General features: G+C 43.7%; 3 protein-coding genes and 2 non-coding genes across 14 annotated transcripts in view; 3 read left to right on the top strand and 2 right to left on the bottom strand.

The window, feature by feature from the left end:
• The window catches only part of Ndufs1 (NADH:ubiquinone oxidoreductase core subunit S1), a 33,231-nt gene extending 31,155 nt beyond the window's left edge, over positions 1–2,076 (bottom strand). For 2 of the 6 annotated variants that reach the window (NM_145518.2, NM_001160039.1), the window contains exon 1: positions 1,840–2,076. The gene's annotated coding sequence lies outside the window, so the exon portion shown is untranslated. Of the gene's footprint in view, positions 1–890; positions 943–1,681 lie in introns of all 6 variants that reach the window. The other 4 variants (NM_001160040.1, NM_001160038.1, XM_030253694.1 and 1 more) reach the window with 3 other exon arrangements.
• An 8-nt stretch (positions 2,077–2,084) lies between these two features.
• On the top strand, positions 2,085–5,740 carry Eef1b2 (eukaryotic translation elongation factor 1 beta 2). The gene is made up of 6 exons (NM_018796.3): positions 2,085–2,545; positions 3,008–3,130; positions 3,693–3,819; positions 4,086–4,152; positions 4,502–4,627; positions 4,712–5,740. Exons 1-6 carry the CDS (start codon positions 2,466–2,468, stop codon positions 4,864–4,866), a joined length of 678 nt encoding a protein of 225 aa, NP_061266.2. The 5' UTR covers positions 2,085–2,465; the 3' UTR covers positions 4,867–5,740.
• Positions 3,931–4,008, top strand: Gm26457. Its single transcript, XR_003949235.1, has one exon. It is a non-coding gene; the product is annotated as a small nucleolar RNA SNORD51 (small nucleolar RNA).
• On the top strand, positions 4,277–4,389 carry Snora41 (small nucleolar RNA, H/ACA box 41). The gene has a single exon (NR_028558.1). It is a non-coding gene; the product is annotated as a small nucleolar RNA, H/ACA box 41 (small nucleolar RNA).
• Positions 5,741–7,824: 2,084 nt separating the features above from the next.
• The window catches only part of Gpr1 (G protein-coupled receptor 1), a 40,708-nt gene continuing 24,804 nt past the window's right edge, over positions 7,825–23,728 (bottom strand). For all 5 annotated transcript variants that reach the window (XM_011238518.3, XM_006495981.3, NM_146250.2 and 2 more), the window contains one exon: positions 7,825–9,358. In XM_011238518.3, the coding sequence (XP_011236820.1) occupies positions 8,267–9,328 (1,062 nt within the window). In that variant the 5' untranslated portion in view covers positions 9,329–9,358 and the 3' untranslated portion in view covers positions 7,825–8,266. The remainder of the gene's footprint in view (positions 9,359–23,728) is intronic.

Here is a 23,728-nt window from a genome sequence, read left to right on the forward strand (position 1 = left end):
GCAAGGCCTAAAACGTAAAGGTAGGCTGCATTGGGCTGTATGCAGAGTACAAACAACAAACAAGCCCACAATACTAAATTGAAGGTAAATTATCGATTTTGTTACCTACTAGACTGTAAGTTCCTTGACAAAAGATTTGGTTATTTCTCTTTTCTGAAGACTAGCAAGTCCCCAAATAGTTTTGCACCAAATTCCAGAATGAGCAGTACATAGCTCATTTTTAACAAGTACTGATGAGGCCAAGCACAGGGCCAATGCTTGTGATTCCAGCACTGGGAAACCTAAAGCATGAGAATCATGAATTTGAGGCCAGCCTGATCTACACCCATGAAGCTTCATCCCATAAAAACAGCCTGCACTACATCAAGAGTTTGGGGATAACCTGGCTTCTACACTGTACAGTTTGTTTTACTGGGGTTTTCTACTTGGTGGGGTTTGTTTGTTTGTAGACAGACCTCATGTACCTCAGACTGGCTTCACACTTGCTATGAAGTCAAGGATTAACTTGGACTCCTAAACTTCAGGCCTCCACTTCCCAAGCAAGGAGCAGAATTATCAACACGCACCACCATGTCCAGATTGGTATATATTTTACTGTTGTTGTTGTTGTTGACATTCATTTACTTACTCCGTGAGTGTCACCATAAACACACAAGGAGGTGGGTGGGGCGGGTGCCTGTGAAAGTTAAAGGACACCCTTTGAAAGTCAGTTCTTTCTTTCCATCAATGTGGGTCCTGGAGATCTAACTCAGGATGTCAGGATTGGCAAGCATCATTTCCAACTAAGATCTTTCCCAGCTCTAATATGTATTTTAGACATAGTATCTACCAAATAGGAACAAAAATAGCCAGTCAAGTCAGGGATGTAGCTCAGTTAGTAGAGTCCTTACCTAATCACACACAAAGTTCTCCGTTCAATCCTCACATCTCAGCCTCCCCTTTCTGGAATTACAGACAGGTACCATCATCACACCCTGGCTCTAATATCTTGGCTGTATCTTATAAAAGTAACTTTCTAAAAGGCGCTGATGAGCTGGCTTAGAATATTAGATTTAGTGATGGGGTGGGGGTGGATCCCAGAAATCTGTTTGGTCTTACAGACATGAACCTCACAAACTTGAAGACACCGCAGCTTCCTGATCTGCAGCGGACTCCAGGCTAACTTTTTAAGATTCATTTTTAGTTTATGTGTGCATGTGCTTATCTGTGTGTGGGTAATGTGCACTTCTAAGTGCCGGTGCTCACAGTCCAAAAGAGAGTGGAGAATTCCCTGATAAGGTTACATGGCAGCTGGGAGTCTTCTGACTGGGCTAGTGGGAACCGAACTCGGATCCTCTCTGCAAGGCACTCTTAACCGCTTGACTCTCCCTCCAGCTCCGACTGAGCTAACTTTTAGTTTTTGTCAGTTCTCCCCGTCGGTGGAATGAATAAAATACTACCCAACATGATCACCGGGCTAGACAAAAACAAACAGTAGCGTGGACAGGTTCAAGACAGCAACTAAACCGATGCCTGAGGTTTAAGTCTCTCGTGACCCTGGGAGATGAACCGGTCTCCTGATGACAGGGCCATCTCCTGTCTTCCCCTGCAAAGAGAGAGTAGCTCGCAAGCCCGGACTCCCAAAGGTCTCCTGATCGGCTTAGGCTCCATCAGACCAGAAACCAAGGCTCATAACCCTCACCTGCCGGCTCTCCCGGGTTCCAGAGGTGGCGGGGCAGGAGCTGGTACCCAGTCAAGGGCAAGAGGAGAACGGCTTGTCTGACCTATGGGATGCAGACCTGCCAAAAAAGAAAACACCACTCGAAGCGCTTCAACTTGCCCACTTCAACGCGTCCTCACCTTTCCTCCGGAGCCCACCGAGTAGTTCCGCGGACCTGTCCGGGTCTCCCTGACCCCTCAAAACCCTGGCCGCTAAGTCAATATGGCGGCCACGGCAACCTCTGTCAGCCCGACCTGGAGGACGGAAAGCCAGGAGGGACTAGAAACACAGATTCGACTGTTTTTCCCCGTCTTCGGACCTGTTCGGCAATTTCCGAGAGCGAGCCCGGGAGGAAGCGGAGAAGACGACTTGGACCTGCAGTTCCGCCGGAAGTAGCCGAGGCCTTGCGTCCGAGCGCTTTCGTTCAACTCCGGCTCCTCAGAGGGCGTTTCCCTTCGTTTCGGAGTCCTTGGAGCGAAGGCATTTTAAAATGCCTCCTTTATTAATTTTCTTCCAAAGACAAGGGAAGGCCGGCGGACGACCTGTGGGCCCTTTAGTTACCAAGTCGCAGTGGTACGCGGAGGACCGAGACTAGGAACGGACCTTGACCTTTAACCTCTAGCCGGGGCGGCGGAGGGAAACGCCTCCGTCTCTATATAAGGAGTTTTCCGGACGCTCTGGGTCCTTTTTTTCCCTCAGCGCTGGCCGCGGCCTCCCGGCGCTCTCGTCCTCCGCTTTTGCACAGCTCCCCGTTCCAGCCTTCGCCATGGGATTCGGAGACCTGAAAACCCCTGCCGGCCTCCAGGTGCTCAACGATTACCTGGCGGACAAGAGCTACATTGAGGGGTGAGCAGGAGCCGAGAGGCTGGGGGGCCGGGGCCACGTGGCGCGGGCTCGGCGGGAAGGAAGCGGGTCTCCGGATGCTGGGGGACGCCGAGTCAGTGCTCCCGGGGCCGGGATGCCAATGGAGCGGGACCTCCCGGGAGGGGCTGCCAGCATTATAATTGAGATGATGCTTGCTCTCCGTGTGCCCACGTCCAGCTGGTTCTTCCGCGTCTTTGGACAAGTTAGTTTGTTAGTTGAAACCTGTGGCAAGTCTGGTGGGATGAGTTCTCCTGGGTGGCAGATAGTTCTTGGGCTTGCCTAGATTCAAACATGTTCTGTGTCCTTTCAATGAGAAGCAACTTAGGCTAGCCCTGTAATTGTTCTCACTAGTTAGCTTGACGGATATGGGCTATGTCATTTACCAGCTAGTGTTTGTGTCTTTTCTTTTAAAGGTCTGTGCACTTGTTTTTGTGTCACTGGCAGGTACGTGCCATCACAAGCAGACGTGGCAGTATTTGAAGCAGTTTCTGGTCCACCACCTGCTGACCTGTGTCATGCCCTACGTTGGTATAATCACATCAAGTCGTATGAAAAAGAAAAGGCCAGGTAAAGGTATCTTTGTGCTACCTGGATTTTCACATGCAAAGTAGGGACCGGGTTAAAGTTGGCTTTAGCATTGCTGACCTAGTGTGAGCTGAATTTCTTTGTGACCTTACAAGGCCAAGAGACTGAAGTCCTCCATTTTCTCACAGAACAGGTAGAACATGGACAACCGCAGTTCACCTTTCCCACACCTCTCTGATCATGTGCTTTGGACCTGGGGGGGCCACCGCTGGGGTGTGAGGGTAGCTCGCTCATTCGGTCCCTGGCCATTCTTCTGAAACTACCAGCAAGGGTGGAAGTTTGGGGAAGTGGATTCCAGTTCACTAAGAATGGAAGTGAGCATACTTAATGAAATCTCAAACAGATGTTCATTCTGAAAGAGTAAGCCGTAGTGAGTACTGAATACAATGTCTCCCATGGGTGAAGAGTAAAGTTATTTGCCTGGGATTGTGCTAAAGGTTAAATAACCAGAAGAGAGTGGGAGTTCCTGGGAAAGGAAGATTGTGTGTTTTGCCTAGAAAGGGCTTTGACACTGACCTAATGTGGCAGAATGTTTGTTTTCAAGCCTGCCGGGAGTGAAGAAATCTTTGGGCAAGTATGGCCCTAGCAGTGTAGAAGACACCACAGGAAGTGGAGCTGCAGATGCTAAGGATGATGACGACATTGATCTCTTTGGATCTGATGATGAGGAGGTATGACTTCATCTTTATCCAAGCATATTGAGAAGCCTGAGGACAGATGCCATAGCCACTCCCTGGATGGATCCTGGCGTGGCTTTATTGTCTGCCTTTTAAAATTTATCACTGGGTACATGATGAATAAAATCAAATCACCTTCTTTCGGCTGAGCTCCTGATGGATTTGCTTTTTCTGATAAATCTGGTGGGTTTTGTGATGACCTTGTCACTACATTTAAGCAGAAGATAACCAACTTTGTGAAACATCTTTTCTCTGTACAGGAAAGTGAGGAAGCAAAGAAGCTACGAGAAGAACGCCTTGCACAGTATGAGTCCAAGAAAGCTAAAAGTGGGTAATCTTCATTGTTAGTAGTGTTGATTTCAGGAGCTTGTCCAGTGCTTGCCCTAAAGTGGATTTTCCCCAGTTAAATTGAATGGGTCAATATTTTAAAACTTCCACAGCTACTGGTCTACAGCTGTCTTTATGGTAGCAGTTGTAGCATTCCTCTGTGGGAAAGAAACTGTTACACAATTTAATGCCTCTTTCTTAGCCACACAGGAGGAGGATTATGTGTGACAGACACAAGGCAAATTGTGTGTGTGTTTGACAAAAAGATGGTCTGTTTTAAAACAAATTTGAGATTTGACTTAATGGTGAAAGTGTTGAGTGTTTAGGTGCACTTCTTAATCTTCCTTAGAGCCTGCAGTTGTTGCGAAGTCTTCCATCCTACTAGACGTGAAGCCTTGGGATGATGAGACGGACATGACAAAACTAGAGGAGTGTGTCCGAAGCATTCAAGCAGATGGCCTGGTGTGGGGCTCCTGTAAGTGTGATGCTTGTGTTTTAGGGATTTGTGCGTTTTCCCGTAAGGATTTCCTAACATTTACCCCTTGATGTTCTTTTTTAGCTAAATTGGTTCCAGTGGGATATGGAATTAAAAAGCTTCAAATACAGTGTGTAGTTGAAGATGATAAGGTTGGAACGGATATGCTGGAAGAGCAAATTACTGCTTTTGAGGACTACGTACAGTCCATGGATGTGGCTGCTTTTAACAAGATTTAAATCATTCTTAAGTCAGTGCACTTAAATAAAAGCTTGAAAGATAACCCTTGGCTCTTCATTTTGCTGTGAAATGGTATGTCTTCATTTTGAAGGAAAGGATTCAGTGTAACTCATTAGTGGCGAAAACTTGAACTGGAAAGAGAAATAGCTCAGCATTTTTAAACCACTCAGCTTGATGACCAGACCAACCTGAAGTTGTCTTTTAGCCAACACTGTGTGTACCATAGATATAATTAAAAGGAAGATAAAGAACTGATGTGTTATTAAAGATTTAGCAATTAGAGTATACTTTTGTGATTAGTGAAATAATTCTTTTGCTGTTAGCAGTACATGATACTATTGATAAACTGTCACTAGATGCCTTCGATGTCTTTCTGAAAAACTGAATCTTGGGCTGCTGAGATGACTCTATGATAGCCACTGAGGTTGCTTACTGTTTGGTTCACTCCATAGAGTAAGAGCGAAACTCTAGAAGGTGCTCTGATGGCCACGAGCACAACACCTGTACATAAGAGTTTTTGGAAGTGTCCTGAAAGGAACATTGTAGGCTCATAAGGTGGTCAAGTGTGGGTTTTCAGAACTCAACCTAGAGATGGAGGGAAGTGCTGGGGGAGGCAGTATGCGCAAAGCTATTCCTTGGAGACACTTGTGGGAGGTTATGCTGCTCTAGAAGTACGTTATGAAATGTATCACAGGGCTGGAGAGATGGTTAAGAACACCAACTGCTCTTCTGAAGGTTGTGAGTTCAAATCCCAGCAACCGCATGGTGGCTCACAACCATCTGTAATGGGATCTGACACCCTTTTCTGATGCTTCCGAAGACAGCTACAGTGTACTTAGATATAATAATAAATAAATCTTTTTTAAAAAAATACATCACAGCAGTTTCAGCTTTGTGTTAAATTTTTGATATCTAAACATTTACTATAATTTTTACTGTTTGGGCATTTTTTTTTAAATAAATTTTATTTTATGTATATCAGTACACCGTAGCTGTCTTCAGACACACCAGAAGAGGGCATCGGATCCCATTACAGATGGTTGTGAGCCACCATGTGGTTGCTGGGATTTGAACTCAGGACCTCTGGAAGAGCAGTCGGTGCTCTTAGCCACTGAGCCATCTCTCCAGCCCTGCTTGGGCATTTTTTTTAAAGCTTTGTGTATGTGTGTGAGCCAGGTGGTGGTGTATACTTTTAATTTCAGCGCTCAGGAGGCAGAAGCATGCAGACCTCTTAGTTCCAGGCCAACCTGGACTACACAGAGTCCAGGGCAGTCATGTATACAAAGAAGCCTTGTCTTAAAAACAAAGCTTTCTGAATTTTATAGATAGGAATCTAGAAGATTAACTAGCCCAGTTCCTTCAGACAGTACTCTTGCTCTCGGTCAGGTTTTAGGTTGACTACCTTCAGTGAGGGAAGCTTTACATTGTAAATATGTATTATAATCGGATACATAGACTCAATAAAGCATGTACTAAGGAGAATGTATGTACAGCAGACCCAGGCTAAAACAGTGGGTGTTTTTTTCTAGGTAAGTTAGGATCATGAAGGCCAGCAGAGGGCAGTGTTAGGAGCATGAGGGCTATGGCAGAACCCTGAGAGCCCGCTGAACTTGTCAGAAGCATGAGAGCAGAGAAAGGGCCCTGTCAGGACCATGAGAGCCAGCAGAGGGCAGCACTTGGTATTCTAAGGCTCCATAGTGCGTGGGGATTCTGGAGAACACTGACAAAGGTACATTTTATTCATCTTTACTGGTGTTCCTGTAAACAAAAGAACAGGAGATAGAATTATGCTGGCAATTCATGCTCTCTGAATAGCATCTATACCATCTGGAAATACGTTTATTAGTAATCTACAGACTTGTATTTAGCCAGAATTTTCTGTAACCATGATGTTCTAGAGGACTAAAAGCGAACACAAAATGGTAGGCATGTTTCATAAAGGGGCAAGAGGTCTGGCCCCTCCCTTTGGTTCTGAACCAGCCTAGTTTTGCTTTGGCCAGTTCAATATAGTGGAAGCAATGCTGTGTGACATAACCTGTCAGAGGATTGTGGATGTGACTCAGTGGCAGACCTCATGCTGCCTGCAGTTTGGAAGTCTGGTGACCCTGGCCATGGCCATGGAACAATTATGAGAGGAAGGACAATAAGATCTAATGAGTAGCTAGTCCAAGGATTCCAAGCTAGGGCCATTTGCATCATTATCTACTTGAAGTTCCAAGCTTAGGAAGCAGGATCAAGTCACCCCATCTCATTTATATTCCAGAAACTCAGAAATGATCTATACTAACAGTAAATTGACATTTTAAGTAACTTATTTAATAAACAGTTAACAGGAATGGAAGCTTTAAATCCATAACCAACTAATACTTTATAAATTATTAAAAGTTTGAATGTATATGTACTTAATACTGTTAAAATACGTGTAAATTCAATTTGTTTATGGAGGCAGCCTAGGCTACATAGATCTTACCCCAAATAAAAGGTTTTGGGGGTTTTTTTGTTTGTTTTTTAAGATTTATTTATTATATGTAAGTACACTGTAGCTGTCTTCAGACACCCCAGAAGAGGGCATCAGATCTCATAATGGATGGTTGTGAGCCATCATGTGGTTGCGGGGGATCCGAACTCACCACCTTCAGAAGAGCAGTCAGCGCTCTTAACTGCTGAGCCATCTCTCCAGCCCCCTTTGGGTTTTTTTGTAATTGAAAAGGTGATGGTGAAGGAGCTGGAGAGCTGGCCCAGCTTAGCCAAAGTGCATTCAAGGAAGACCTGAGCTCAGCTCCTGGAACACACAGTAGAAACAGCCTGGCATGGTGCCCTGCACTGGCAGTATCAGTGTTGAGATGGAGCCAGGCTAGGCTAGGCTCTGGCGCTCGCTGGCTAGCTATTTTAGCCTCATTGGTGAGCTCTAGGTAAGTGAAAAACCCCAGTCTCAAATAAATAAATAAACAAACAAATAAAAGGTGGGTGTCTCCATGAGAAACACATGATTTAGTTACAGCTTACACCTCCAAACACATGAACATGCACGCGTACACAAAATGACGCAAAAGCAAACAAAGAACCCAGCCTGATACTTTTTCAATAGAGATAATTAATATAATGTGGTATACACTATAAAAATGACTTAATTTGATACATACATTGCAGTACATTAACAGACGCAGGCTAAAATAGTGGAAGAAACTTTTAGGCTGTCAGTATCAGAACGGCCACCAGAGGGCAGCCAGAAAGATACATGATTTAAATTGCAGGGAAGAAATCCTCCCTTTTATAGCCAAGCAAAAATATAACTGAACAAAAACATGATCAGTGTGGATCAGAATGCAACCTAATCTGAAAGGATTTGTTATGAGGCTCACATGAAAACTTTGCACTGATTTTCTGGGAACACAATACTCACTGGGCAGTTTCTAGGAGAGACAGGCTCTTGGTTTCAGCACTCCTGAGTTGTTCACTGACTGTACCAGAGCAGCTGGCTTCCCACAGCGAACGCTTTAGTACCTCAGCAACAGAGGCCCTGAAGCGGGCTTGGAACGTCTTGCTTATTAGGACGTAAAGGATGGGATTCAAGCAGCTATTGAGGAAGGCTAAGCCAGTTGAGAGGGGGATTCCACCCTGCAGCACATTCTGGAAAGAGCTGTTGTGATGAATGCTGAGCTCCCAGATGCTAAACAGGTGATAAGGGGTCCAGCAAACCAAGAAGGCAATGACCACAGACAGGATCATCCAGAGATGCTTTCTAGATATCAGGATGTTCCGCTTTTTCATCTTGAAGATGAGGCACAAGTAGCAGGAGCTCATGGTTAGCAAAGGGAAGAGGTAGCCAAAGAGGAACTTCACCCAGGTCAGAACATGGTGTCTCATCAAGGTGAGTTCATGCTCCTGGAAATTATTATAACAAATGATGTGGTTGTTGACCTCCATGGTGTCCCGGAAGTATAAGGTAGGACCTCCAAGCAGAGAAGCCAACAGCCAGACAAGTATAACAACAACCAGTGAGCTCTTTAGAGTCCGGTGCCGATGAGACAAGCCAGGATGGAGCAAGTGGATGTAGCGGTCCAGGCTGATCACTGTCAAGAAGAAAACACTGGAAAACATGTTCAGTTGGGCAATGAAGGAATTAACCTTGCAGAGCCACAGGCCAAAGGGCCAGTGGAAACTCAAGGCCACGTAGGAAATGTACAGGGGCAGGAAGAGAACAAAGATGAAGTCTGCGATGGCCAGATTGAGGAACCAAAGAGTGGTGACTGTCTTCTTCCACTTGAATCCCATGAGCCAAATGACGATGGCATTTCCTGGGATGCCCAGAACAAATGCTAGGGCATATAAGAACAGGGAGATCCAGTGAACGAGTCCCAGGTACACCTTCTCCTCCGGGTCAGACTCCTGGGAGTAATAATCTAAGGCATAGGAATAGTTGTCCAACTCCTCAAATAACATTTCCTTTGAGACTTCCATGATGATCTTGTAGGTGAAGAGTAAGGAAATCTATAAAAGCAAATTTTAAAGGAAAAAGAAAAGCTTAAGAATTAGGTTTGGTGAATAGAAAGAACATAAATCCAAAGATACTCCATTTTATGACGATTTTAGAAGGGCTTGCATTTATACTACAGATGTCCAAGTCCTAGGTTCACCGACTACACTCACTCACTCAAAGCTTTTGAGAGTTCATTTGTGATTAAGTAATTAAGTGAAAAATGATCTACTCTACAGGTCAAGTCCTCTGTCCTTAACACTTATAGTCCATTATGGTGCATTAAAGGAATCTTGGGGCTGGTGAGATGGCTCAGTGGGTAAGAGCACCCGACTGCTCTTCCGAAGGTCCGGAGTTCAAATCCCAGCAACCACATGGTGGCTCACAACCATCTGTAACAAGATCTGACGCCCTCTTCTGGAGTGTCTGAAGACAGCTACAGTGTACTTACATATAATAAATAAATAAATCTTAAAAAAAAAAGAATCTTGATATTCAGCAAGCATTTATTAGGCTCCTGGTATGCATTTATTTACATCAGATGCAAAGGAAAACAGATAATTTCACAGTGGTAAGTTCCAGATCTGTGATCATAGCCCTGACTTATTAAGCTCTAGCTTGAGAACAACTACATTCTGGATCCTTCTTTTTTTTTTGGGGGGGGGGGGTTGAGGCTCAAGACAGGGTTTCTCTGTATAGTTATGGCTGTCCTGGAACTCACTCTGTAGACCAGGCTGGCCTCAAACTCAGAAATCCGCCTGCCTCTGCCTCCCGAGTGCTGGGATTAAAGGCGTACGCCACCACACCCGGCTGATCCTTCTTTTTTTTTTAAGACACTAGTAAGCACTGAAGATTTGGACCAACTACTTTAGTCCCAGAATGTATTTTTTAAAGGTGCTGTTAGGAATTAAATTAGGGGCCTTGAATATGACAAACATATTCATACTCTAACAGCAAGCTAAGGGCCCCAGCCCTAAGCATGATGGAAATGCTAACGCGGCAGTCAGAGCTATAGCAATATAGATGAATGGCTTTTCAGTTAGATGATACCTTTACTTTGGTTGCATTTTGACTTTGAGTTTCTGGTTTTGCCTTGATTCTACTTCCTGGGACAGGCTATCGCTCTGTAGGGCTTGTAGATGGTTTGGATCTCACTGTACAGTCTAGGCTGGTTTATACCTCACAGCAATCCCTCTGCCTCAGTCTTCCAAATGGTAGGCAATAGGGATAACCCATCACACATCAATAAAAGATATCTTTTAGAGTAAATGTCAGTATAACCATATAATTTTCCCATCAATTTCTTATATTGTGGGAAACCACATGTGCCGTTGCAGGGTGGCGCTGGCTACCGCTGGCCACCATGCATACATAGGCAGTAAAGTTTTTTTGCCAAGATGAGGTTTTGAGAGTTAACCAATCAGATGAGAGATAAGTTAACCAATCAGATGAGAGATAAGTTAACCAATCAGATGAGAGACAAGTTAACCAATCAGATGAGAGAGAAGTTAACCAATCAGATAAGAAACATGTTAACCAATCAGATGTGAGACATGCAAATGAGGTGGTAAGCATAACCCATGCATAACCAATCTGGGTGTAAGACACACCTCTCCTAGGCCTATATAAGCAGCACCAGTTCTGGGCTTGGGGTCTCTTCGCCTCTGCAATCAAGCTCTCCCAATAAACGTGTGCAGAAGGATCCTGTTGCAGCGTCGTTCTTGCTGCTGAGTCAGGGTGCGCGCAAGATTATATAATGCAATTAATTTTTTATTTCACTGACTGAAACTTCTTTGCTTTGAATTAACTTGAATTCTTTTTTGTAATTATGACAAAAAGTAGGTAGGCAGTAGTGACACACACCTTTATCTCCAGCACTCAGGAGGCAGAGGCATGTGGATCTCTGTGAGTTCAAGGCTAGCTTGGTCTGCAGAATCAGTTCCAGGATAGCTAGGACTACACAGAAACCCTGTCTCAAAAGAACATATATACATGACAAAAGTTAACCAGTTTTACACTGTATCAAATTTCCTGTGTTGTGTTCAATCCAGGTTTTTGTGGGGCTGTTTGTTTGTTTTTATGTTTGGATATCTTAGGCTAGTCTTGAACTCACTATGTAGCCCAGGCTGACCCCAAAAGCAGCCATCCTCTTGTCTCAGCCTCCAGAGTGGTGGGATTACAGTCATGCCCCATCATGTCTGGCTTATGTAGTTCAGGGATGGAACCTGAGGCCTTGTGAGTGTTAGGCAAGTGCTTTTCCTATCTTTTCTTCCTCTCCAGTTCTTTCCTGTCTTTTTCCTTTTCTTTCCTTCCTAAGCTGTATTTGTATTTGTCAGGCTGCCTTCACCCTGGAGGTCCTCATTCCTCACCTCACATGTCAGCAACCATTCATTACTAAATGAGTCACTCTGTCTGTCTCTCTGTCTGTCTGTCTGTCTGTCTGTCTCTCTCTCTCTCTCTCACACACACAAACACACACACACGCACACACACACACACACACACACACACACACAAATGTTAGATTCTAGCAGACAGAGATGCAGAGATGTAGTTTAAAAAAAAATTCAGTAGCTGTAAATTGCATTTTATTAGTGTGTTTGTCCACATGCCGTGGCATGCATATGGAGGTCACATGACAACTTTCAAGAGGAGTAGATCTCTCCTTCCACCGTGTGGGTCCCAGGGATCAAATTCAGTTCACCAGGCTTGGCAGTGGGTCCCTTTACCTGTTGAGCCACCTTGATGAACCTTTCCAGGGTTGGTATTGTCTTTTTTTTTTTTTTTTTTTTTTTTGGTATTGTCTTTTATTTTTGTTTGTTTGTTTGTCTGTCTGTTTGTTTGTTTAGTAAAAATTAACTTTAAAAAATTATATATTGTGCTAAACAATGGTAAGGACTGTTGAAAAGGAAGAGAGGGGGACAAAAGAAGGGGACTGGAGGGGACTATAATTTTTCTTTTTGTTTATTTTGTTTTTGTTTTGTTTATTTTTGTTTTTCAAGACAGAGTTTTTCTATTTAACAGCCCTGGCTGTACTGGAACTCTCTTTGTAGACCAGGCTGGCCTGAAACTCACAGAGATCAACCTGCCTCTGCCTCCCAAGAGCTGGGATTAAAGGCATGCTTAGATTTCAATAATTGAGACAGGGAGGGACTGTTGGAAAATGAACTGGAAGAAGAAGCAGTTCAAAGTGATGACAGCAAAAGCAAACCCACTGCATCCAGAAACAGTGAGACTCTCAGCGTGTCAAGGACAAGTTGAAGGTGGGCTGACAAGATGGCTCTTGCTCATTAATGCACTTGCTGCCACATCTAAGGACCGGAGATTGACTTCCAGGACACACATGGTAGAAGGAAAGAATTGTCTTCCAAAAGTTGTCCTTACATCCACATACTCTCATGTAGGTAGGTAGGTAGGTAGGTAGGTAGGTAGGTAGGTGGATAGATAGATAGATAGATAGATAGATAGATAGATAGATAGATAGAATTAAAAAAATTTAAGACTATGATTTAAAAAGCTAGGCAATACTAATAGAGGAAAGGCAGCTAGCAAGGTACATCAATGGAAGGATGAAGAGATTGCTCAGTGGTTAAGAGCACTGGCTGTTCTAAAGAATCCCAATTCCATTCTAGTACCCACATCATGGCTCACAACCTTGTGTGATTTCAGCCTCATGGTATCTGCTGCTCTCTTCTGGCCTCTCCAGGCACTGAATGAATGTGGTGCTCAGATAACACATGTAGGCAAAACAATAATACACATAAAAATATATTTTAAAAAAATTAAGGGGCTGGAGAAATGGCTCAGCGATTAAGAGCACTGACTGCTCTTCCACAGGTCCTGAGTTCAATTTCCAGCAACCACATGGTGGCTCACAATAATCTGTGATGGGATCTGGTGCCCTCTTCTGGTGTGTCTGAAGTCAGCTACAGAGTATTCATATACATTAAATGAATAAATAAATCTTTTTTAAAAGTTATTTAAAAAAAATAGACCCATGGGTAAAGGTGACTGATGCCATGCCTGAAGAAAGACCTGAGCTTGATTCCAGGACCTAGTAGAAGAAGGAGAGAAGAGAACCAATTTCTGAAAGTTAACCTCTGACCTCTATATGCATGCCTAGTTGTACCCTACTTCACAATAAATAAACAAATAAAAATATAAATACTTTTTAAAAGAGAAAAGAAAGAATGAAGTTAAATGAGATTGTGAGCCTGACATTATATTATGCAGGCAGTTGAAGAATTCATTTTTATTTAAAAAAATATACATACATATATAGATAGATTGAGATAGATAGATAGATAGGTAGATAGATAGATAGATAGATAGATAGATATTTTGCCTGCATGTGTATATTGTACACGCCTACAGAGGCCAAAGGGAGGCACAGGATCCCCTGGGTCTGGAGTTACATATGGCTGTGAGCCACCAAGTGAGTGCTAGGACTCTAACTCAGGTTCTCTGGAAGGGGGCCATATCTGCAAGTCCCATTGAGGAAGGGTTTTTAAGCAAAAATTTTCCGGTTTGTATTACAGAAAAAAAAAAACAAAAACAAAAAACCCTGTTTCTGCTATGGCAAGAGCCTACTGGTAGAAACAAGGAACTTATTACAATGACCCTGGCTAGGGCTGAAGGCCAGCTGGCACTTTCAGTTGTGTGTGTAGGTCATAGAACATTAGGCAGAATTAGGACTGTGGCTCTGTTTTCATTTGGAAGTTAGGTGCGATGTAAGGTAATTCGATTGAGTGTCAAGTTGAGGATGGTTGTGATGGTGAATCATGGCTGTCAACCTGCCTGGATCTGGAATCAGCAAACAGCTACTGCTGGGGGCTACTCTAAGGAGCTTTCTTCTTTTCCTTCCTCTCAAATTTTCTGGTTTGTTTTTGTTTTTGTTTTTTACCAGACAGGGTCTCATTATGTATCTCTGGCTGTCCTAGAACTCACTGTGTAGACCAGCCTGGAATCAAGCTCTCGGAGTGCTGAGATTAAAGGCATGTGCCACTCTGCCTGGCAGTTTCATAATAGATTATATGCAGTGAGAAGAGCCACCTAAAAGTGGGTAGCAAGTCCCAGTGGCAAGCCAGATAAAAGGAGATGGTACGTTGGAAGAAGGACAAGCCCCTTTTGCCTGAGTGCCTCAGCTCTGCGGGGCAAGTTCACCTGCCCTGTTACTGCGGAGCACTGCCATCCTTTGCTGCTGTTAGAAACAGCATTCTCCAGCTTCCAACATGGAATGAGGACCGGAGGGCTCCAAGAGTCCTCCCAGTCTTTGGCTCCAGAGTGGGACTTTTAAGGTACTCAGGCTCTTGGTCTGAACAAGTATTGCTGCTTTCTCAGCTCATCCAGCAGGAGAAAGCCATTGTTGGGCTACTCTGACTGCACCGAGTAAGCTAACCTAATAAAGCACCTTAATATGTATTAATTCTCTCTATTCTGTTTCTCTAGGGAGTCTCAATACACCTGTCCATTTGGTCCTCTGTTCCCCTAAACAGTTTCATGCCTCCATTTTTAAAAAAAAATATTTATTCTTTTTTTGCCTTCATGCATAAATATGTGTACCATATACATGCCTGGTGCCATGGATCTCCTGGAACAAGACACTTGTGAGCTGGCATGTGGGTGCTGTAAATTGAATCTGGGTCCTCTTAGAGGATCATCCAGTACTCTTAACATCTGAGCCATTTCTCTAGTCCCTCATGCTTATTTATTTTGAGACAAGGTCTCAGTCTGTAGCCCTGGATGTCCTGAAACTCACTACGTAGACCGGGCTGACATGAACTCACAAAGCTCCTCCTGCCTCTGCTGCCTAAGTGCTGGGATTAAAGGCATGTGCCACCATTCCCAGCACGTACATGGTTTTAAACACTTTGAAAGATGTATTTATTGTATGTGTGTGGGTATTTTCCCTGCATGTACATGTTATGAACCATGCGTGTTCCTCATGTCCTGGAGGTCAAAAGAGGGTGTTTGATTCCCTGAAACTGAAGGTCCAGATGGCTGTGAGCCAGTCTGTGGATGCTGGGAGCCCAGGTTTTCTACAAGAGCTACAAATGCCCTTAGACACTGAGCCATCTCTCTAGACTAGCCACACAAACATTTTTATCTATTTGTTTTGTTGAGACAGAATTTTTTTTTTCTTTATAGCCCCTGGAACACACTTTGCAGTCCAGGGTTAACCTTGAACTCACATACCTAAAAACTTAAACCATGTGTACCAGTACACACTGACTGTTCTTCCAGAGGTCCTGAGTTCAATTCCCAGCAACCACATGGTGGCTCACAACCATCTGTAATGGGATCTGATGCCCTCTTCTGGTGTGTCTGAAGACAGTGACAGTGTACTCACATAAATAAAATAAATAAATAAAAACCCCACAAACATGCACATAGGCACATGCGTGGATTGATGCATGTATATGCATGTGTGTACTTTTCAGAGGCGAGGGGAGGTATGAATGAGTTGCGCAGGTGAACTTGGCAGTAAAAAGGAGTTACAATGGGCAGGACCAGGAAAGGAAAATGCATAGCAAGCAGATGTTAGGTTTTCAAACTCACATTTAAAGGGAATGGTATCATTTATTAAGTAGGCAGGTCAATGTCTTAGCTTGCAGTGATTGCCGATTGCCAGAGATGTAGGTTTCCCCAATTTGGAAGAGCATAATGCCAGAATGAGGTTGTCAGACCTGACTGAAAATAGGAAATAGCTACTCTTTTAGTCTAAAAACCATTTGTGCTACTGGAAGATCAGTAAATAATTCTGACTGTAATAAAAGCTAATAAAGATATTTATAATCATAAAACATTTGACTTGCCACTAAAATAGCTGCAAGCTGCAGCGTAGACAGGGATAGGGCCACCGGAATCTGTTCGAAACGTGTGGAAAATGCTTGGGACATTGCCAAGCTGGAGGAACTGGCTTTGACAGCCGCGGTCTGGTTGCCTGAGAATGTGAAAGGGCATATTCAGGGATTCAGTTGCCATGAGGGTCCAAGCGATCACATTCCTTGGCTACATTTATTCTCACACTGAAGCATCTGTTCAGTTCTGGGACAGACAGGAATTTACTGAATTAAGCACACTGGCTTCTGATGTAGTCAGGATTGAGTAGATGGTAAAGCTGGAAACTCTTTTTCCGAATAAACACATTTTACTATAAGACTTTTGTCAGCAAGTGTAGTAACAAATAGTCTACAAAACGCAGCAGACTTCAGGGAGAGGACATATGTTCAGACAGTAGACAAAACGTAGCCGCAGAGGGAGGGAAGCCGTTTTAGTTACCACTGTCTCAGCACTCAGGAAAACCAAGACTTGTAGAGTTTGAAGACAGTCTATGCTACCATGAGACCGTATGCTATCTCAAAAGCAATGCTTCCTTCTAGCAGACTGTGTAGTGCAGCTCAAGAGCTTGAGTTTTGTATCAGTGAGGGACATGGGTTTTCACAAACCATGGACGCGATGTGTTCTTAACAGACCTTCAAGGGAGCGTGGACCTTAACCTACTTTGACAGAGAAGATTCGATGCTCTTGACTTTTGTGCATGCTGACTGGAGAAAAAGAAACCCAACAGCAGACTGTTTATCCTATTAAAACCAAGGGTCGCCAGGCGGTGGTGACACACACCTTTAATCCCAGCACTTGGGAGGCAGAGGCAGGCGGATTTCTGAGTTCGAGGTCAGCCTGGTCTACAGAGTGAGTTCCAGGACATCCAGGGCTATACAGAGAAACCCTGTCTTGAAAAACCAAAAAAAAAAAAAAAAACACCAAGGGTCTTCAGCCAGGCATGGAAATGCATACGCTTAACACCCCCCCCCACCCCCTCCAACACCCTTCCCCCCAACCCCACCCCCCTGCACTCAGGAGGCAGGTGGTTCTCTGTGAGTTAGACAAAGGCCAGCTTGGCCTATGTAGATAGAGAGTTCTAGGCCAGCCAAAGTGACGTAGTTAGACTCTGCCTTAAAAAAAAAAAAGGGGGGGGGGCTGAAAAGATGGCTCCATGGTTAAGCGCACTGACTGCTCTTCTAGAGGTCCTGATTTCAATTCTCAGCAACCACATGGTGGCTCACAACAATCTGTTATGGAATCCAATGCCCTCTGCTGGTGTGTCTGAAGACATTGACAGTGTACTCACATATATGAAAGCAAGCAAGCAAGCAAGCAAGCAAGCAAGCAAGCAAGCAAGAAAGAAAGAAAGAAAGAAAGAAAGAAAGAAAGAAAGGGAAAAACAAAAAAGGCATTTAAAACCATGGGCCTTTGAAAGAATGTGTGTCTTACCTATGACTGAATAATAATAAGAAACGGAAAGAGAAATAATAACCAATCTATTAACACGACAGAAACTTGGATGAAACCCACAAATCCATGACCCAGGAGTCAATTGTCAACAAGCGTTTGTTGCCATAAAGATAAGACCAAGTTTCCTGAAATCTAGGCTGACCTCAAACTCCTGAACTCCTGATCCTCCTCCAGCTCAGCGCTGGCATTGCACGCGTGAGCTACCACACTCAAGAGAGAGTACTATTTTCATGGGATTTCTTTTTCATTGAAGAAATAATTCGGAGAAAGTGAGCATGTGTGTATGTGCTCAATTGTGCTCGTGTGGCTACACGTGTGTGTGCACAGGGTGGGGGTGGGGAGTGACTTATGTCATTGCTTAGTGTTCTCCACTAATTATCAGACGTGAACTATATACCACACCCCAGAATGTACTCAAGATGTTTGGCACTAGTAGAGTATTCTTGCTGCCCTTTGCATGAACAGTCCCTTGGAAGGGGTCAAGGCATACCAAGGTTTTACGAAATACCCTGTTTATTTACCCAAGGGAAACAAGAGACATCTTTGTGTTGTTACCAGTGCTTAGGATAGAATCTAGGGCCTCCAGCAACAGGAGCTTACACTGAAGCTGAAAGCTGTGTACATTTTAATCCTGAAGCTCCAGAGGTGGGGGTGGGAGGGGTGGGCATTCCAATGAGGTCAAGCTTTCCCCGGGTATATAGCAAGTTCCAGGCTTAGGACACTGTTAAATCTTGACAAAGTGAGGGAGGGAAGAAGGGAGGGAAGGGGAGAGAGAGAGAGAGAGAGAGAGAGAGAGAGAGACAGAGAGAGACAGAGACAGAGACAGAGAGAGAGAGAGAGAGAACAAAAAGGAATGAGAGGTGGAAGTTGGTATTTGACTGATAGCTCCTCTTGGTTTTTACCTTCCCAACTACAGTCCCGACACATTCCTTCCTTTAACAGAGATGTGTCTGGCTTTCTTCATACTTATCATATCATTTATTGCCTAATGCCATGCACATAAGATAAGTGAAAATATTCTTTGGTGTATTCCAAGGAGTGGGCTTGTTTTGGTCTGGCTGGAAACAAGACAGAACCTAAGGGAGGGAGTGTTCTGAGGAAGGTCTTTGAATGTTCCGCTTAAGGGTTTGGATTTGATTACACTGCCAGTTGGGAGCAAGTAAAAATGTTTTCAGCAGGGAATGACATACCAAATCTTTGTTTTTGTCGAAAATCATCTGGTAGTAGTTTGGGAAATGAGTTAGGGAAAAAAAAATATTTGAATGAAAGGAGGGAGATTTACCACGCTTGAAATCTGAAGGTGGAATAGGGGCTTAGAAGGCCTTAGAATCAGGATGAGGAAGCCACGCCTGAACAACGTGAGCTCAGTAACCGAACTGAGCAAGACCTTCCCAATCCCATTCCTATTGAGCTGGCACTGGGAAAAGTCTACCTTAGATAGAAGTGGAGCTAATTTGAGGGATTTAAATGTGTTATTCAGTTTTTGAGGCAGTGACATTAGGAGAAAGAAAGAAAAATGTTTTTCCGTTTTGCATTAAAATAAACAGCCAAACAAACAAACAAACAAACAAAAACCAAGCAAACAAAAAACCCCAACCAAACACAAGAACAAAGGAAATCAAATAGAAATGAAATGATATCTGTTCCCTCCCTGCTGAGATCAGAGTCTGATCCTAAAAGGACGTGCAAACTGATCTTCCTGGTTGTCTCCCATACCTCACTAGGACAGTTTGGGAAAGAGAAGGTGGCACAAGTTCAAGAATGTCACCAGCTACTTATGGACCAGTTGCTTTTTTGCCCCACCCAGAAATTAGTCCCCTCACTTGTACAGTCTTGTGACTTTATTCAGTGTTGGGGCAGGGGCAATTTCTCAGGCTTAATTTCTTTGTGTTAAAACAACTAGTACACAGGTGTACTTTAAACACCAGGCAATACAGTAGGCTCTGGACTGCCTCCTCACTTTTGTTTTTAAAGATTTATTTATTTATTATATGTAAGTACACTATAGCTGTCTTCAGACACCCCAGACAAGGGTATCAGATCTCATTATGTATGGTTGTGAGCCACCATGTGGTTGCTGGGATTTGAACTTGGAACCTCTGGAAGAGCAGTCAGTGCTTCCAATCGCTGAGCCACCTCCTCAGCCCCCTCCTCACTTTCAAACCCCAGTCTCATGGCTTCCTGACTGTGACATGTTGAACAAGCCACCTGCTTCTTTGAAGCCTGCTTTCTTACCCTTCGTATCCTGAAGCATTAAGTAGCTGTGATGGAGCTAGAAAGAAAGCTGAGCAGTTAAAAGCACTTATGGCCTTCATGGGAAACAATCCCCCATTCCTTAACATGTGTAAATGTATAAACACAGAAACAGAATAATAGACTCATAAGAGTTGCTGTGAAGAAACCCTCAAAAGGTGGCTCATTTAGTGCTTGGCTCAAAGCATGCTTAGTAATTGCAAAGACAGATCCTTACAAGCTTAGAGCAAGGCAGTATAAATATAGAAGAGGTGTGGGGGCTTTTTTTATTGTTGTTTCTGAGACAGGGTCTCACTATGGAGCTGTGGCTGGCCTTGACCGTGTTATGTACACCAGGCTAGCCTTAACCTCACAGAAAGCCACCTGTGTCTGTCTCCACAGTGCTAGAATCAAAGATAAAGATGAGCATCACCACAGCCAGCTACAGTGGGAATTTACTTGTTCTAAAAAGGTTTTACTTATTCCATGGTTTTCTTTGCATTCCGTTTTCCTCGTGGGGGCAGGAGGAAAGCCAAGGGACAAGCCCTGGCTAGCCTGGAACTTGCTCTGACGTGGGTCTCAAACTTTCAGTCTTCTTTCTGGTTTCATAGTTTGAAAATATTGACTTGGTATAGAATTTACAAGTGTTATTTTTCTGCAGCCTGAGTTGGGGATTTCTATGTCTAGCCTCAAAATGTCAGTATTTAGCTTCACAAAGAATGGTAAAAAAAATAGATCTCTGGACAGTGTCCTCTTCCTTTTTGAAATGTCTTTGTTTGTTTGTTTGTTTGTTTGTTTTTCTGAGACAGGGTTTCTTTGTGTAGCCCTGGCTGTCCTGGAACTCACTCTGTAGACCAGGCTGGCCTCGAACTCAGAAATCCACCTGCCTCTGCCTCCCGAATGCAGGGATTAAAGGCGTGCGCCACCACCACCTGGCTAAATAATTTTTTTTAAAGATTTATTCATTATTCATTAGTACACTGTAGCTGTCTTCAGATGCACCAGAAGAGGGTGTCAGATCTCATTATGGGTGATTGTGAGCCACCATGTGGTTGCTGGGATTTGAACTCAGGACTGTCGGAAGAGCAGTCAGTGCTCTTAACTGCTGAGCCATCTCGCCAGCCCATGTCTTTTTTTTTTTTTTTAAAGATTTAATTATTTTTTTTTTATGTGTATGAATTGGGTGAGCAAGATGATGGGTTTGATCCCAATTCAGACAGGGGAGGAGGGAGGAAAAAAGGAAAACAAAACTTAAGAAAGAAAAATGCTAAACAGAACTAGCTTGTCTAGGTCTGGAATCTTAAACTGTGATTTGAAATCTTCAGATCAAGACAGGCTTCCAAGAAGGAAGCCAGGGCACACAATGAGAATGTGTCTGTGTGTGCTACAGTAGCCCCACTTTTTACTTCAACATTGCTTGGCATGTTTTGATTATCAGCCACCCGCTGTCAGTGATATCTATAGCAGTCCAGGGGAAATGCCAGATTTCGGGTGGAAATGGAATTGGCAGCCCCTATATTCTTATTTTAATTTACATCAAGACACTTCCTGTGTTAAAGCAAGACAAGGCTGTTCTCTTAAAGGAAGAGAAACAATAACGAGGGAATGTGCAGGATAGACTGAGACAGAAGTCACTTAATGGAACAGGGCCATTCATCCTGCAGGGTGGTAAGAAGTGAGCTTGACAGGTCCGTGGAAGGGAAGCACATGTTGGGAGCAATAGCAGTGCTGTCCCTCCCACCCAGCAGTCAGCAGCACAGAGGAGAGCTGACAATGGCAATCTGGACTGTTTCTCCCATTCATATAAGATTATATCCGGACATATTTTTGCTTTTTTTTTTTTTCTCCTACTAAACAGTAGCATATAAGATAAAACACAAGCTGAAGAAACCTGTTCATTGTTCACAACCATCCTGCGGTAGTGTAGAGACACACCATCATTAAACACCTTTAATAAATATCACTATTGGGCTGGAGAGATGGCTCAGAAGTTAAGAGCACTGACTCCTCTTTTGAAGGCCCTGAGTTCAAATCCCAGCAACCACATGGTAGCTCACAACCACCCATAATGAGATCTGACTCCCTCTTCTGGAGTATCTGAAGACAACTACAGTATACTTATAATAAATAAATAAATAAATAAATAAATAAATAAATAAATAAAATAGCGCTATTAATAGTCCATGCTAATGAAAAGAAAGGTAGCCACTGAGATTCCTTTTTTGAAAACAGGTCTTGGACCAGGTGGTGGAGATGTGCTTTAATCCCAGCAAGCAGGAGGCAGAGGCAGGTGGATCTGTCTGAGTTTGTGAGATGGCCCAATAAGTTAAGGCACTTGTCAGCACATCTCATCTGACACCCTGTGTTCAATTCCAGGATCCACATGGTGAGAGAACTAACATCTAAAAGTTGCCCTTTGTCCTACATAAGTAAGCTGTAGCATGAGGGGACACACACACACACACACATACACACAGACATATACACACAGAGGCACACACACACACACACACACACACACACACACACACATCTATCTACATGAATCAATAAGCAACAAAATATTTATTTAAATCAGAAAACTAGGATAATTTGGGTTTTCAGGACAAAAAGTCTGCTCAAAACTGAAACAGTTAAGAGCCTACCAAGCAACAAACCAAATAGCACTGTGCTGACCAAGGTCTCCAAAAGTTCAGACAGCTCAGTGCTACTAAACTGGACATTCTAGAAGGCGCTAAGACATACACTAAAGGGGCTCTCACTACCTCTTTCCTCAAGGCAAGGATCTGTGATGAGAAACATCAATTGTGAACTTTTTTTTCTCTATATTCATAGTAGGAAAAGTGAAAACTAGAAAAATGAAAGAGCCAGGAGGAGGTGGTGGGGCACGCCTTTAATCCCAGCAATGGGGGGGGGGGGGGGGGCAGAGGCAGGTGGATTTCTGAGTTCGAGGCCAGCCTGGTCTACAAAGTGAGTTCCAGGACAGCCAGGGCTATACAGAGAAACCCTGTCTCGAAAAAACAAAAAACAAACAAGAAAGAAAGAAAGAAAAAGAGAGAGAGAGAGAGAGAGAGAGAGAGAGAGAGAGAGAAAGAAAGAAAGAAAGAAAGAAAGAAAGAAAGAAAGAAAGAAAGAAAGAAAGAAAGAAAGAAAGGAAGGAAGGAAGAATTTGCAAGAAACACAGAACCGGTAAGCTAGCTGACGTAGATAAAACTGTCCTGCGTGTTGAAAACAGCCTTTGCCATAATCCCTAGGCATCTGGGCTCCCAAGGCTTCTCCACGCACCCAGTTTCTTCATAGCTGAGGCTCCAACCCAGGGGTTCGCCCATATTGGGCAAGCACTCTACTGCACTGTTTCTCTAGCTCTGCACCTCAGAACTTTTTTGTTTGTTTGTTTTTGTTTTTCGAGACAGGGTTTCTCTGTGTAGCTCTGGCTGTCCTGGAACTCACTTTGTAGACCAGGCTGGCCTTGAACTCAGAAATCCACCTGCCTCTGCCTCCCGAGTGCTGGGATTAAAGGCATGCGCCACCACTGCCCGTCGGCTTTCTTTCCCAGCGAGCTGAGAAGCACAGTGATGGATGGATGAGCTCTGAGAACAGTACATTGGGTTCTCAGGATATTGCTTTAGTACAAGATGAATCGCAAGGAGTCAACAATTCTGTTTTGGAAATGTTTCCATAAACAAGCCATCTTCAAAAAGACCTCCTTCATGTTATAAATGATGTAAGGACTGCACATCTGTCTATCTCGCTGAAAGAGTCCTGTATGTTTGTTTGTAGATAGAACCTCTCTGTAGAGCTCAAACTTTTTCCAGCGTAGTCTCCCTAGCACTGCAATTATAGGCGTGAATGCCATA

Source organism: Mus musculus, chromosome 1, assembly GCF_000001635.26.
Source record: "Mus musculus strain C57BL/6J chromosome 1, GRCm38.p6 C57BL/6J".
NCBI lineage: Eukaryota > Metazoa > Chordata > Mammalia > Rodentia > Muridae > Mus > Mus musculus.

Excerpts from the sequence above, each read along its gene's own strand:
- Eef1b2 (NM_018796.3), top strand. The coding sequence starts at position 2,466 with ATGGGATTCGGAGACCTGAAAACCCCTGCCGGCCTCCAGGTGCTCAAC. Across the intron at positions 2,546-3,007 it reads GACAAGAGCTACATTGAGGG|GTACGTGCCATCACAAGCAG; the intron begins GTGAGCAGGAGC and ends TGTCACTGGCAG. Across the intron at positions 4,628-4,711 it reads TGGCCTGGTGTGGGGCTCCT|CTAAATTGGTTCCAGTGGGA; the intron begins GTAAGTGTGATG and ends GTTCTTTTTTAG.